Genomic DNA, 13651 nt, shown 5'->3' with positions numbered 1-13651 from the left:
TTAAGAGACTGGCAGAGGGTTCATCGAACCACCTACACAGTAATTCCCTTATTTTATTATGACTATCGTTTCTCCCTATATAGGCCGGCGTCAACAAAGTATTTTCGCATTCGGAGGACAAATTTAATGTTTGAAATTTCGTGAGTAAATTTCGCCGCAACGAAAAACGCCTTGTTTTAATGATGTACACCCCAAATCCTGTATCGTATCAGAGACACTGTCTCCCCTATTTCTCGATAATACGAAACGTGCTGCTCTTTTTTGTACTTTCTCGATGCACTCCGGTAATCCTATCTGGTAAGGACTCCACACCGCGCAGCAGTACTTCAAAAGAGGGCGGACAAGCGTAGTGTAGGCAGTCTCTTTAGTAGATCTATTGCATCCTCTAACTGTGCTTCCAATAAAATGAAGTCTTTGGTTTGCCTTCCCCACAACATTTTCTATGTATTCTTTCAATTTCAGTTGTTCGTAATTGTAATTCCCAGGTATTCACCTGAATTTACGGCCTTTATATTTGACTGATTTGTCGTGTAACCAAAGTTTAACGGTTTCCTTTTAGCACTCGTTTGGATGACCTCTCACTTTACGTTATTTAGGGTCAAATGCCAATTTCGGAATCATACAGGTATCTTTTCTAAATCGTTTTGCAATCTGTTTTGATCATCTGATGACTTTACTAGACGATAAACGACAGCCTCATCTGCAAAAACAACTTAAGACTGCTGCTGAGATTGCCTCCTAAATCGTTTTTATTGATAACGAACAGCAGAGGGCCTGTAACACTACCTTTTGTTTTACTCGAAGACTTTTCGTCAATTACTACGAACTGTGATCTCTCTCACAGGAAATCAGGAAGCCAGTTGCGTAACTAAGACGATATTCCATAAGCACGCAATTTGACCAATAATATGTGTACCAAAACACTAGATCGCGTGTTAATCGTTCCAGTGGTTTAAGATGGACTTTTTACCGATCGCTTTGCTTGCGTAGGCACATGTCAGATATATTGCACATATATTTAACATATTTCACACCTATTTATGCACATATTTCACTTGTATCTCCAGTGAATTTCACCCTGCAGTTTCAGTTTCACGCAGCTTCATTTTTGAGATGTCATGTCTCCTGAACTGTATGCTGCACAATGATGCAACGTTACAGGTACATCGTGTGGCATATGTGGCTTCTGTCTGTGAAATTTGTTGTAAATGAAGTTACTAGTAAAGAAGCAATAAACTAAAACGTCGTGCTTGATGCAGCAGATTTTCAAGCATCTCAGTGTGTATGATGTCATACCTCCTCAACTATGTCTCGTACAATGAAGTACACTACTGACCATTAAAATTGCTACACCAAGAAGAAATGCAGATGATAAACGGGTATTCATTGGACCATATATTATACTAGAACTGACATGTGATTTCATTTTCACGCAATTTGGGTGCATTGATCCTGAGAAATCAGTACCCAGAACAACCACCTCTGGCCGTAATAACGGCCTTGATACGTACTCCTGGGCACTGAGTCAAACAGAGCTCGGACGGTGTGTACAGGTGCAGCTGCCCATGCAGCTTCATCACTATACCACAGTTCACCAAGAGTAGTGACTGGCGTGTTGTGGCGAGCCAGTTGCTCGGCCACCATTGACCAGACGTTTTCAATTGGTGAGAGATCTGAGGAATGTGCTGGCCTGGGCAGCAGTCGAACATTTTCTGTATCCAAAGAGGCCCCTACAGGGCCTGCAACATGCGGTCATGCATTGTCCTGCTGAAATGTAGGATTTCGCAGGGATCGAATGAAGGGTAGAGCCACGGGTCGTAACACATCTGAAATGTAGCGTCCACTGTTCAAAGTGCCGTCAATGCGAAAAGAAGTGACTGAGGCCTGTAATCAATGGCATCCCATACCATCACGCCGGGTGATACGCCAGTTTGGCGATGACGAATACAGGTTTCCAATGTGGTTCACCGCGTTGACGCCAAACACGGATGCGACCATCATGATACTGAAAACAGAACCTGGATTCATCCGAAAAAATGACGTTTTGCCATTTGTACACCCAGGTTCGTCATTGAGAACACCATCACAGGCCCTCCGGTCTGTGATGCAGCGTCAAAGGTAACCGCAACCATGGTCTCCGAGCTGACAGTCCATGCTGCTGCAAACGTCGTCGAACTGTACGTCCATATGGTTGTCGTCTTGCAAACTTCCCCATTTGTTGACTCACGGATCGAGACGTGGCTGCACGATCCGTTACAGCCATGTGGATAAGATGTCTGTCATCTCGACTGCTAGTGATACGAGGCCGTTGGGATCCAGCACGGCGTTCCCTATTACCCTCCTGAACCCTCCGATTCCATATTCTGCTAACAGCCATTGGATCTCTACCAACGCGAGCAGAAATGTCGAGATACGGTAAACCGCAATCGCGATAGGCTACAATCCGACCTTTATGAAAGTCGGAAACGTGATGGTACGCATTTCTCCTCCTTACACGAGACATCACAACACCGTTTCACCAGGCAACGCTGGTCAACTGCTGTTTGTGTATGAGAAATTGATTGGAAAGTTTCCTCATGTCAGCACGTTGTAGGTGTCGCCACGGGGTCCAACCTTGTGTGAATGCTCTGGAAAGCTAATATTTGCATATCACAGCATCATCTTCCTGTCTGTTAAACGTCATGGTGTAGCAATTTTAATGGCCAGTAGTGTAGTTTTTTGAGCACATTTTGTGGTATATTTGAAAACTGTCGGACTACAGTTAGTCGTTCAGAAGTAAGAAATTAAAGCGTCATGCTTCCTGCGACAGTTTTACTGCATTAACTGCGAAAATGTAGTAAGCGATAAACTTTTTTTCTTTCTTCTTTCTTTGGGGATTGACAGCGAGAAAGCGTTTCGTAAACTTTTCAAATTATGTGTAAAGTGTGTCGCAACTCATTAAGAGCTTTCATTCTCAAATACTGGTATTCAGTGGTAAACAGCGGGTATTCGTGAGTTGCAGGCTACGCGGATGCAGGAGTCGTACCTCCCGAAACCAAATAGGTACACAGGTAACAGGTTCCACTCCTCTCGAAATAGACTAGTGGCCTGCAGGTAACATCCCCGAGGCGTCATAGCGGTTTCTGGGCTCGTGTCTCAGATCTTTTTAGAGTCGACATGAGCTCCGACGCGCTTGCAGTTTCATTAAGCAGAATGGGAGAGAAAATATTACTTCCGAAAGATGAGACCTTCGGGTTTCAAAACCTGCTGAAAAGTGATAGAGCGCAATGCACATGCATTTTTAAGGGTTGCAGAAGCCTTATTAAAACTGTTTCTATTAAGAAACTGGATGTCGTGGAGATTCAAGAAGACCTAGGTCGCACGGAAATTCCTTATGACGAAATTCGGAGGCAAAAAGATAATTCGTATGATGAAGACGAAAGCTCCAGACAATTTTTGTGAGAGTCCTTGAAAGCAAGAAATAACAGAAATTCCGACAGCTTTCGTAAATTTATTTACTCAGGTAGGTGAAAAATTGTGCGGAAATTGCCGACGAATGTTGAAGGGGTTCATAATGATATCAACACGCTAAATGTGGAAACTACAAAGGGGACAAATTTCTTGGTAGAAAATAATGCCAAGAAGAATGTTGTAATATTGTGTGAATCTGAAAAAGTTAAAATACTTTCTCAGTGCGACATTATACGTCGATAGAACATTCTAGTCTTCCAGAAAGTTTCTTTGTCAGCTGTTTATAGTAAACAGGCTAGTTAACGGACATTATATTCCATTGACACTAGATCGCGTGTTGAAGGACAAAGAAAACTCAGTATGCCTTTCAAACAGTTGTCGTTAAATGTAATGATCTAGGTCTGAAATTTTCACCATCAATAATGTTTTCAGACTTAGAATGCAGTAGAATGAAATCTGGAAGTGAAGACTGGACTGATTTAAGATTCGTAGGATGCAAATTGCATTTCCCCATAGCTGGTCGCGAAAAGTATGAACATTGGTACTTACACATGACTATTACACGTGAAATGAAATAGGAGCAACATATCTAACTTAGTTCTTAACAATTTTTTCTCAGCACATCCTACTCTACAACACCCTTACAAGCTTCTCAGACAGTTTCTGACCGCCCTGTGAAGGGTTATCAGTGGGTTGCAGTTATTGCAGCCGGCATGAGAGATCAGGCACTGCTCAAAGACCAGAGTGCAAGGTACAGGTTCTGTAGAAGAAAAGTCTCAATTCAAGATGTTGGAGCGGTTTAAGGGCTCACGTATTCTCGCATCCCAACCACAACCCCCCCCCCCCCCCTGCCCCCCTCCCTCCCCTCTAGCCACCCAGGCATTCAGAACGTAGTAAACCGTAATCGAACAATTCTGACGACTGAATAATATTGTTATGAAGTAGTTAAGATCGAATGCAGAGATAGTTGCTCACATAATTAATTATATTGATGACTTCAACGCACAGCTGCTTCATTTAAATGAAATAAGTATTACAAAGACGCTATCGGTAATATATCGGCGGCTCTAAGATCTTTCCCGAAATTTCCTGTACAGATATATAGGACAACACATAGGGTCAAGTAATGCAGCTTCTCTATACACCTGCAACTACTCAAAAAAATGTATCACTATGCGGTTCATATAAACACAAACGGGAATTACGGATAATTATTACAACATTTAATTATAAGCCTTATTGTTAAGAGGGATCGCAATCGCGTTTGAAGAATATATTAAGATTTTTAGATGCAAATGGCGAATAAAGGCAGACTAAATTCATTCACATGCCTTGTAGAATAATGAACGAAAACCTATTCTGCCAATTTTATGATCATGGATATACTTTTCTCATAATGCCCTTCTTAGAAATGTCTTTCAACCGCAATGCAGCTGCTGAGAAATTGACAATATCTCGAATCGCACAGTTATCACTCACCTCTAATGTATTCGATTTCCTCTTGCGTGAATTTTGGCAGCCTTGAGCGCGGTAGTCCTTCTGCTTTGCTGTTGTTGTCCACCCTTTCCCGCACTACTACAGGGTAGTCACCCTCCTGACTGTAGATAGGGTGGGCGAAAATCCCAACCTAATGAGCGAAAAATGCTACCTTTTAATTTCTTCCCACAAAAATATATCGATGTGCATACTAATTTCTGCCATACATTCTAGAAATACACATATCCTAAAAGTTTTGCCTCTCCTCGATTCCGAGATTCCCGGAACGTGTACAGAAGATTAGAACAGAGAGCAACATAAACATCATTTCCGCCCTTTTTATTGCTAATGAAAACCACACAATTCATGTTCTGCCACCATGCAGCGAGACCTTGAGAGGTGATGGTCTAGACTGCTGTACACACCGGTTCCTCTAATATACAGTGGCACGTCATGTGCATTAATGCATGCCTGCATACTATCCACAAGTTCATCAAGGCACTGTTGGTCCAGATTGTTCCACTCCTCAACAGCGATTCGGTGGAGATCCCTCAGAGTGGTTGGTGGGTCACGTCGTCCATAAACAGCCCTTTTCAAGCTATCCCAGGCATGTTCAATAATGTTCATGCCTGGAGAACATACTAGCTACTCCGGTCGAGCGATGTCGTTATCCTGATGGAAGTCGTCCAAGAAGACGAAAGTCTCGCCAATATGCTGCCGATATGGGTGCGCTATCGGTCGGAGGATGGCATTCACGTATCGTAGAGCCGTTACGACGGCTTCCATGACCACCAGCGGCATAAGTCGGCCCACATAATGCCACCCCAAAACAGCAGGGAACCTCTATCTTGCTGCACTCACTGGACAGTGTGTCTAAGGTGTTCAGCTTGACCGGGTTGGCACCAAACACTCATCGGTGATGCCAGTCCTGAGCGGTCTATTCGGCATGTTGTTATGCCCATCTGTACCGCGCTGTATGGTGTCGTGGTTGCAAAGATAGACCTCGCCATGGACGTCGGGAGTGAAGCATCATGCAGCCTACTGCACCCTTTTCAAGCTATCCCAGGCATGTTCAATAATGTTCATGCCTGGAGAACATGCTGGCTACTCCGGTCGAGCGATGTCATTATCCTGAAGGAAGTCATTCATAGGATGTTCACGATGGGTCGCCAATTGTTGTACATGAAGACGAATGTCTCGCCAATATGCTGCCAATATGGTTGCGCTAGCGGTCGTAGGATAGCATTCACGTATCGTAGAGCCGTTACGACGGCTTCCATGACCACCAGCGCCATAAGTCGGCCCACATAATGCCATCCCAAAACAGCAGGGAACCTCTATCTTGCTGCACTCACCGGACAGTGTGTCTAAGGCGTTCAGCTTGACCGGGTTGGCTCCAAACACTCATCGGTGTTGCCAGTCCTGAGCGGTCGATTCGGCATGTTGTTAGGCCCATCTGTACGGCGCTTTATGGTGTCGTGGTTGCAAAGATAGACCTCGCCATGGACGTCGGGAGTGAAGCATCATGCAGCCTACTGCGCATTGTTTGAGTCGGAACCCGGCGTCCTGTGGGTGCACGAAAATCATTATTCAACATGGTGGCGTTGCTGTCGGGGTTGCTCCGAGCCATAATCCGTAGGTAGGGGTCATTAACTGTAGTAGCAGCCCTTCGGCGGCCAGAGCGAGGCATGTCATCGACAGTTTCTGTCTCTCTGGTCTCCTCCATGTCCGAACAACATAGCTTTGGTTCACTTCGAGACGCCTGGACACTTCCCTTGTTGAGAGCCCTTCCTTGCAGAAAGTAACAATGCGGACGCGATCGAACGGCGGTATTGACCGTCTAGGCAGGTTGAACTGCAGACAATACGAGCCGCGTACCTCCTTCCTGGCGGAATGACTGGAACTGATCGGCTGTCGGACCCACCCATGTATGGTTTTTTACATCTTTGGGCGTGTTTAGTGACATCTCTGAACAGACAAGGACTGCGTCTGTGATAAAATATACAGTAAAAATCTACCTTCTGGAGTTCTAGAAACAGGGGCGAGGCAAAACTTTTTTTGATGTATGTACATTGTGAACAGTCTGTAAAATGTCGACCAGTTAGAACACAGGATTTCCAGATCAGTGGTCAATTTTGACAAAGCACCGAAAGATCTGATCATAGATAACGCACCTGGACTCCATCAGAACTCTTCAGCGTTAATAAAATGAGTTGCACGTTCTTAAACATGAAAGAGTTCGTGTCCAAAATTTATATGAAAAGGGATGTTCCAACAGACATTCTAAAGCCATTATAATCATATAGTTGACAATATTATTCGCAGATAGGTGGGAGGCTATAGCACATTTAAATAAAAGTCCCTCAGTTTAATACTGAAGAATAAACAGCAAAATGCAACTGAGCGTAGCGTGAAAGTAACCACATCGGAAGGACATCTGTGGAGACGACGAGCTAACCTGTGGTTCCTGAAGAGAGGTAGCAGCCCTTTCATAGTTGCAGGGGCAACAGTCTGGATGATTGACTGACGTGGTCTTGTGGAAGGAAAGGTACACAAGTCAGTCGAAATGCCATTAGTATTTATTATGCCTGCAAATCTAGATTTCGGCTATAAATATACATCTGCCTATACACCAGCAAGAACATATGGTGCCATGAATTGCCAAGAGTCTGTTTAATTGTAACGAAAATGCACCGAAGATGGCTATTTACAGCCGAAATCTAGATCTGAAAGCATAATAAAAACTAATGGGATTGTGACTGACTGCGGTATGCCTCTTCTTCCATATAATCTACAGTCGCTGTGCACAACGGTTCCTAATGGAATCAAAATTGATGTAGCCTTGTAACATTATCCTACATAGTCTTTCTATATTGGTGCTGCGAACAGCTGCAAAGGAGGGGAAACTAGAGCTATTATGTTTTCCGAGATTATTCAGCTCTACATTAAGGTTTTGAGATGATAACATTGCTCTTGGTTAAAATATTTCGGAGATAGGAATGTCTTTCATTCTTATTTCTAGGAGGGGTCATCTCAGGAGGATGTCATCTGGATAAAACAAGTCTGGTATTCTGAAGGTCGAAGTGTTGAATTTCTGATGCCTTGATCGTGAGGACTGGTTGGAGAAGTTGAAAATAGAAACTAATATGTTGCAGTTATGAAACTTCCTGGCATATTAAAACTGCCAAGAGTCTGTTGAATTGTAACGAAAATGCACCAAAGATGGCTATTTACAGCCGACCACTTGCCCGCGAGAGGCGAAGGTCCCGAGTTCGAATCTCGGTCCGCACACAGTTTTAATCTGCCAGGAAGTTTCATATCAGCACACACTCCGCTGCTGAGTGAAAATCTCATTCTGGATGCCGCAGTTAGATATAATGGGATCTAATGAAGTGTAGTGGTAAGAACAGGATTCGTGTCCAGGTGGGTGGAAGGTTATTAACAAGAGATCATAGGTGTAACGGAGTTGTAGGTCAGATAATCAAGAAAAAAGTTGTAATGTCGGTGAAGTGCTGTGAATGGAATAGCGAATGCATAGCCAAGATAGATAAAAGCCAAGACTCATCACATTGGTACAAGTGTTTGTGTCTACTAGCCCCATAGATATTAAAGAGACTGAACGAGAGTATGATGGGATTAAAGAAATACTTGATTTCGTTAAGTGAGACGAAAATTTAATTGTGATGGGGCGCTGGAATTTGACAACGGAAAAACAGTTGAACATAAAACGTGAAATTATGAGATCTTAGGAAGTTGCTGGTGTGTTGAACACCCCGCCATCTCAGTTTACTCTATAGAAGTTTCTAACAGGTGAAACGTGGCAACTGGACTGTTTTTGTGACTTAAGCTAACCTAGAATCTTTGTGTCCATTAGCATTCCTAATCCCAGAAAACAACGTAAATTTTAATTTGAGTTTAAGATCAATAGATGAGTCTTTAAATACGTCTGAATGAAATGCGATGTTTTCCTTGGTGGGGGAGGGGGGGGGAAGGTCGGACATACAATTAATAAATTATTATGATTAAAAATGAATCAAGTAATCTGTACATTGATTATATTCAATACAGCATATGTCATATTCAGAGGGACGATTAGAAAACCATTTAGTTTTAGCCCCCTGAAGGTAGCATCAGGAGAAGGCTTAAGAAGCGCAATGTTGGTTAGTTGGCGACACTAAGTCGGAGCGTTTCCGGAAAGAGTCCCTGTGAGAGCACTGTGCAGGGCGCCGAGAATGTTCTAGAACATGGGCGGAGATGGACTTGGGATTTTCAAAAAATATAAGAGGCAGTATGTGCGAAGACATCCAACAAGAGGAGAGAATGAACTCGTCCTTCTGAACTGAGTGGAAAGGGAAGAAAAACAGTGAAATGAAAACTAATAGTTTTTATGGAGAAACAAATCCACAGTAAATCCCAAGGGACAGTTATGTTTAAATTTTACATCTGGCAGTATTAGTGACGCCTAATTTTGTGTCAATCGCAGTGTGTGCAGTAACGTTTACATCACAAGGGCCGGCCTGATGTAACAGTTACGAGTGACGGTCGCCTGTGCGGATTCTCGCCTTGCTGAGGGCGTGGAGACAAAATCGGTGTACTTGATGAAAGGGGAGCGGGAGCTAGAGTGAGGGGGGGGGGGGGAGGGGAGAAGATTGGCGCGCAGGTGCAGCGTTAGCGTCCAGTAGTCACTGTAGAATAAACAGCCAGTTAGAATTAAGACAGTTTCGAGAAGTTTGTTTTGTATGAGTGTGAACATTAAACAGTGAAATATGAATTCAGAGGCTGATTTGCTCATCCAGGATTTTGCTTCTATCCAGACCAAGTAAATTCGCCTATGCCGCGTGCTCCACTTGCGTCGTTTCCGAGAGTGAGTTCTTGAACTACTGAGGATCATATGGTTGCGACACAATGCGGTTAGTCAATGGCTAATATTGTTTTAACCTTGTGAGGTGGGTATTTCGCATGGCAGTTGCAGTGTTCTACATCTTGGACTGTTTTTTTAAAGACCCACTTGCCACAGGAGTTTTTTTACTGTGCTCTCTCTTCATGTATGAGTATTGATGCTCGAGTCTGTAAGGATTGTGTTTACCACGGGCTCCGTAACGTCGCACAGAACTTTTAGGGAAGCCGTCTTCTGACTTCTTGGTTTTCTGTCATGAGTATTTGTGATACGGTGCTAGGCACAGACTATGTCGAAATAGTAACATTCGCTCAAGGAAGAGTACTAGAAGCTACCGCAACTCAGTCGTAGTCTATATAGCACATGTGGTTTTGTAGTTGATGGTAGATTCAGCAAATTTCTTCTCTGGCTAATTTCTCCCGAGGTTTCTTGACGTGCCGTTAATATGTCAAACAGAGAATGCTCTAAAGGGTGTTAAAGCGGACCCCATTTTTACATGAATTCGGTTCTAAAGCTAGCTTCTGGGCCCCGTAGTGTAGTGTAGCACCAAGTTCACTGGAATTTAGATCCAGTCTATAGCCATAATTTTCTGTCTTTTTTTTTCGTCAATAGAAGGCCGCGCGGGATTAGCCGGGCGGTCTATGGCGCAGCAGTCATGAACTGTGCGGCTGGTCCCGGCGGAGGTTCGAGTCCTCCCTCGGGCATGGGTGTGTGTGTTTGTCCTTACGATAATTTAAGTTAAGTAGTGTTTAAGCTTAGGGACTGATGACCTAAGCAGTTAAGTTCCATAAGATTTCACACACATTTGAACATTTGAAAGATATTGAAGAACATCGTCATAAAATGAAAACACGTCTAATTACAATTTGACTGGTAGCTAATAACTTTGTAGCCCTCTCAAACACTTTGCTGACTCACCTTAAACTGTCTTTGTCTCTCAGTTGCTTCTATGTCTTCAGTAGAGTTGGTATACGGTTCGTATTGTGAGCTGCTAAATGTCATTCCCACAGAGCCTGAAACAAATTTGAGATAAAACTGTTATTTATATTAAACTATTACATTACCTCTGAGTGAATTCCTTAAGCTGCGCATCAGAAAATAATACCAAATGTTGTACATCATATATGCTACATTAAGATGTTGAATGTGGAATTCCAACAATAGATCACACAAAGTTGATACTGTAACGATTGAGGAACTGTCTAAACGGCTTTTGTTCCTGATTTACATTTAAAGAAACACTTAATTTTCATGGTCATTTCTTCACACTTAGCGCCATTAGATTACTATTACTCTTATCACTGAAAGAGACGGAAATACTTAATATAGCCGTGATTAACTCAGTAGAATGACATTTTTTATGAAACTAGCAACATCTACTGAACAGATTTCTCAAAAATATTTACAATTTATGTATTAGTTTTAAAAGTGTCTGATTCGGGGCAGATGCCCCTATTTGAGAAGCACAACTGGTGAAATCAAAGTTGTTTTTGTTTTATGTTCATAATAACAAATCTAGCTATGCAACAATTTTTATTTGTTTAAGCATACTATGGGGCGGTAGGTAGAATAATAGAATAAATGTTTTGTATTTATGCTGTTTGCCTTTCTCAACACTGGCTCTCTAACTACAATATTGGCAACCAGAAAGTGATTAGCAAAACGTGAAGCCTGTAATTAGAATTCCTAGTGCCCACTTCATCTGAGAAATACATTTATAGCTACAGCATATAGCTCTGAGGAATTAGGAGATTGTCTGGGATCCATAATCAAACACCATTCTCTCTAAAATGTTCACTATATTCTGAAAGTCACAGACCAATATGAATCCACACAACCCAACTACCAGAGCAGTTAAGAGTCTAATGCGCTGATGTCACTGTAACTGTTCAAATTAAATGTTTAAGTGAATGCTCAGCATAATTTGATGATAATGTTCATCAAACGCCACGCTAATAATGATAGAATGTCTGTCCTGCGGCGGCACGTGAAAACGCAAACTAAAGATAGATCATTAATGTCATCCCAAAATTAGCACTTTACTCGAAAATGATTTCATGGTTACGCGTATCCCGAGTAGGTTATTACTGCACCCGAGACTGTTTATATCAACGATACCGAGGCGACGCGACTCCCGGCACAGGTGGTGCGCTATCAGCGTCTGGAGAGAACTGGAGCCTTCCTTTTTCTCGCGCCGCGTTCTTACATATAAAGCCGCGGTGCGGACGGCTAAGGGAACGCCTGATCAAATCTGCTCTCCCGACTAGCCGCTGAGCTAGTAATGCAGCATTTTAAGTTATCGAATAAATCATTGCTTCCTTTGCTGATGGCCGATGAAGCTTTCAATTTAATTGTGCAATCAGCACACAAGTAAGTAATCATAATAAAAGTCTGACATGGCTAAGTCAAATATTTTGGGCGAGAGAATTAATTTAATTACACTACACACAGTAGACGAGCTCTGAACTTGTCCTTTGGAGATACGCTATCGCTATAGTTTTATAGTTATTCAGTTGAAACTTCTCACATCTTTATGATTATAGCGGATCTCCCTTTTACTTAAATTTAAACATCCTAGCTTTATTTATTCTCCTACTTAATCTATCTTACTTACTGAATTTCAACTAAAATTTTAATTTGTGAGATCCAGAATACTGTTTCTACTAAATTATTATGCAAAAGGAATCTAAATATAAATTTTTAAGTTTCTAGCTCCATTCTGTTGTGCCAATGATTTTTACAGTAAAACATCCAAATTTCGAAAATGGTTAAAGTTATTGAACTGATATCCAGCACATATTTATTTTGTATTACTACTGACATGCTAGAAACGTTTCAGGTTATTTACTTCATTTTAAAGTATTGCGCAATATTTATGACGTCAGAGCTAGTTACAGCGGACTAGACTGGCACACAGTGCAAAGACTGATGTGAATTTTATAAGGCGTGAGTATGCTGCTTCCCTACAATACTTGTAAAATATCTGAATTAAAAACAAACTGACATAAAGCCCTTAGACTTCTTGCTTTAGAGTTTAGAGATACCTGAAGACTTCTGTGTCCAACATCCAATCTAACATCAGTGTGTATATGTGCTGGATCTGTAAAATTCACCACAAATCTAAAATATTTCCAAGGATCTCAATAAACGCTGGTACGATGGCGTTTTTGATGATCTGCTTGGAGCACGACTCCAAATTTTACTACTTATTGTTCAATTTACTTTTCCTCTCAGAACATCTGTTTCAAATTTTCACATAGTTTATTATTTAATACGTTACATATTTCGTCAAACTAAATATTTTTACATCACAAACGAGTTACAGTTTGACAGTCCGCACATTGTGTGCAATTGACCGAAAAGTTACTTAGAAGAACGAGTACTTCATTCTTTATGTATTATTGAATGATTTAAGATTCATCATTCCTCTGAACTCTGAAACGTGTCTAAAAAAAGGAAGATTAGAGTTTAAGATAGTGTTGATGATGAGACAGTTAGAGGTAGAGCCCAGGATACGATTGAGGAACGGTAGGAACGATCCTAGCATCCACCTTAAGTGCTTTATTGAAATGACAAAGGAGCTAAATCTGAATTGGTACGTAGGTAATTGAAATCCATTGTCTTACCACTGCACCACATCGCATGATGGTTTGGCTTTTTAATATCATTTTTGAAAATAAATGCGAAGAAACAATTTTTCAAGTTTACTGGTTGCTTGTGCAACTAACCTTACTTACGCCAATCTTGACTTCAATGCGTATAAACTGCTGGCATTAGTGTACCCCTAGAAAACTATTAGGAACTCCTGACAACAATTAAAGTCATAAA

General features: G+C 41.8%; 1 protein-coding gene across 3 annotated transcripts in view; it reads right to left on the bottom strand.

Moving 5' to 3' along the window:
• LOC126281893 (myrosinase 1-like) overlaps positions 1-13651 on the bottom strand; it is a 114590-nt gene that overhangs the window by 56363 nt on the left and 44576 nt on the right. For all 3 annotated transcript variants that reach the window (XM_049981209.1, XM_049981210.1, XM_049981211.1), the window contains exons 6-7: positions 10742-10836; positions 4930-5077 (exon numbers count right to left, since the gene is read on the bottom strand). In XM_049981209.1, coding sequence (XP_049837166.1) covers positions 4930-5077; positions 10742-10836 — 243 coding nt within the window. The remainder of the gene's footprint in view (positions 1-4929; positions 5078-10741; positions 10837-13651) is intronic.

This window comes from Schistocerca gregaria, chromosome 7 (assembly GCF_023897955.1).
Source record: "Schistocerca gregaria isolate iqSchGreg1 chromosome 7, iqSchGreg1.2, whole genome shotgun sequence".
NCBI classification, from domain to species: domain Eukaryota; kingdom Metazoa; phylum Arthropoda; class Insecta; order Orthoptera; family Acrididae; genus Schistocerca; species Schistocerca gregaria.
This window is presented reverse-complemented; position numbering and strand designations above follow the sequence as displayed.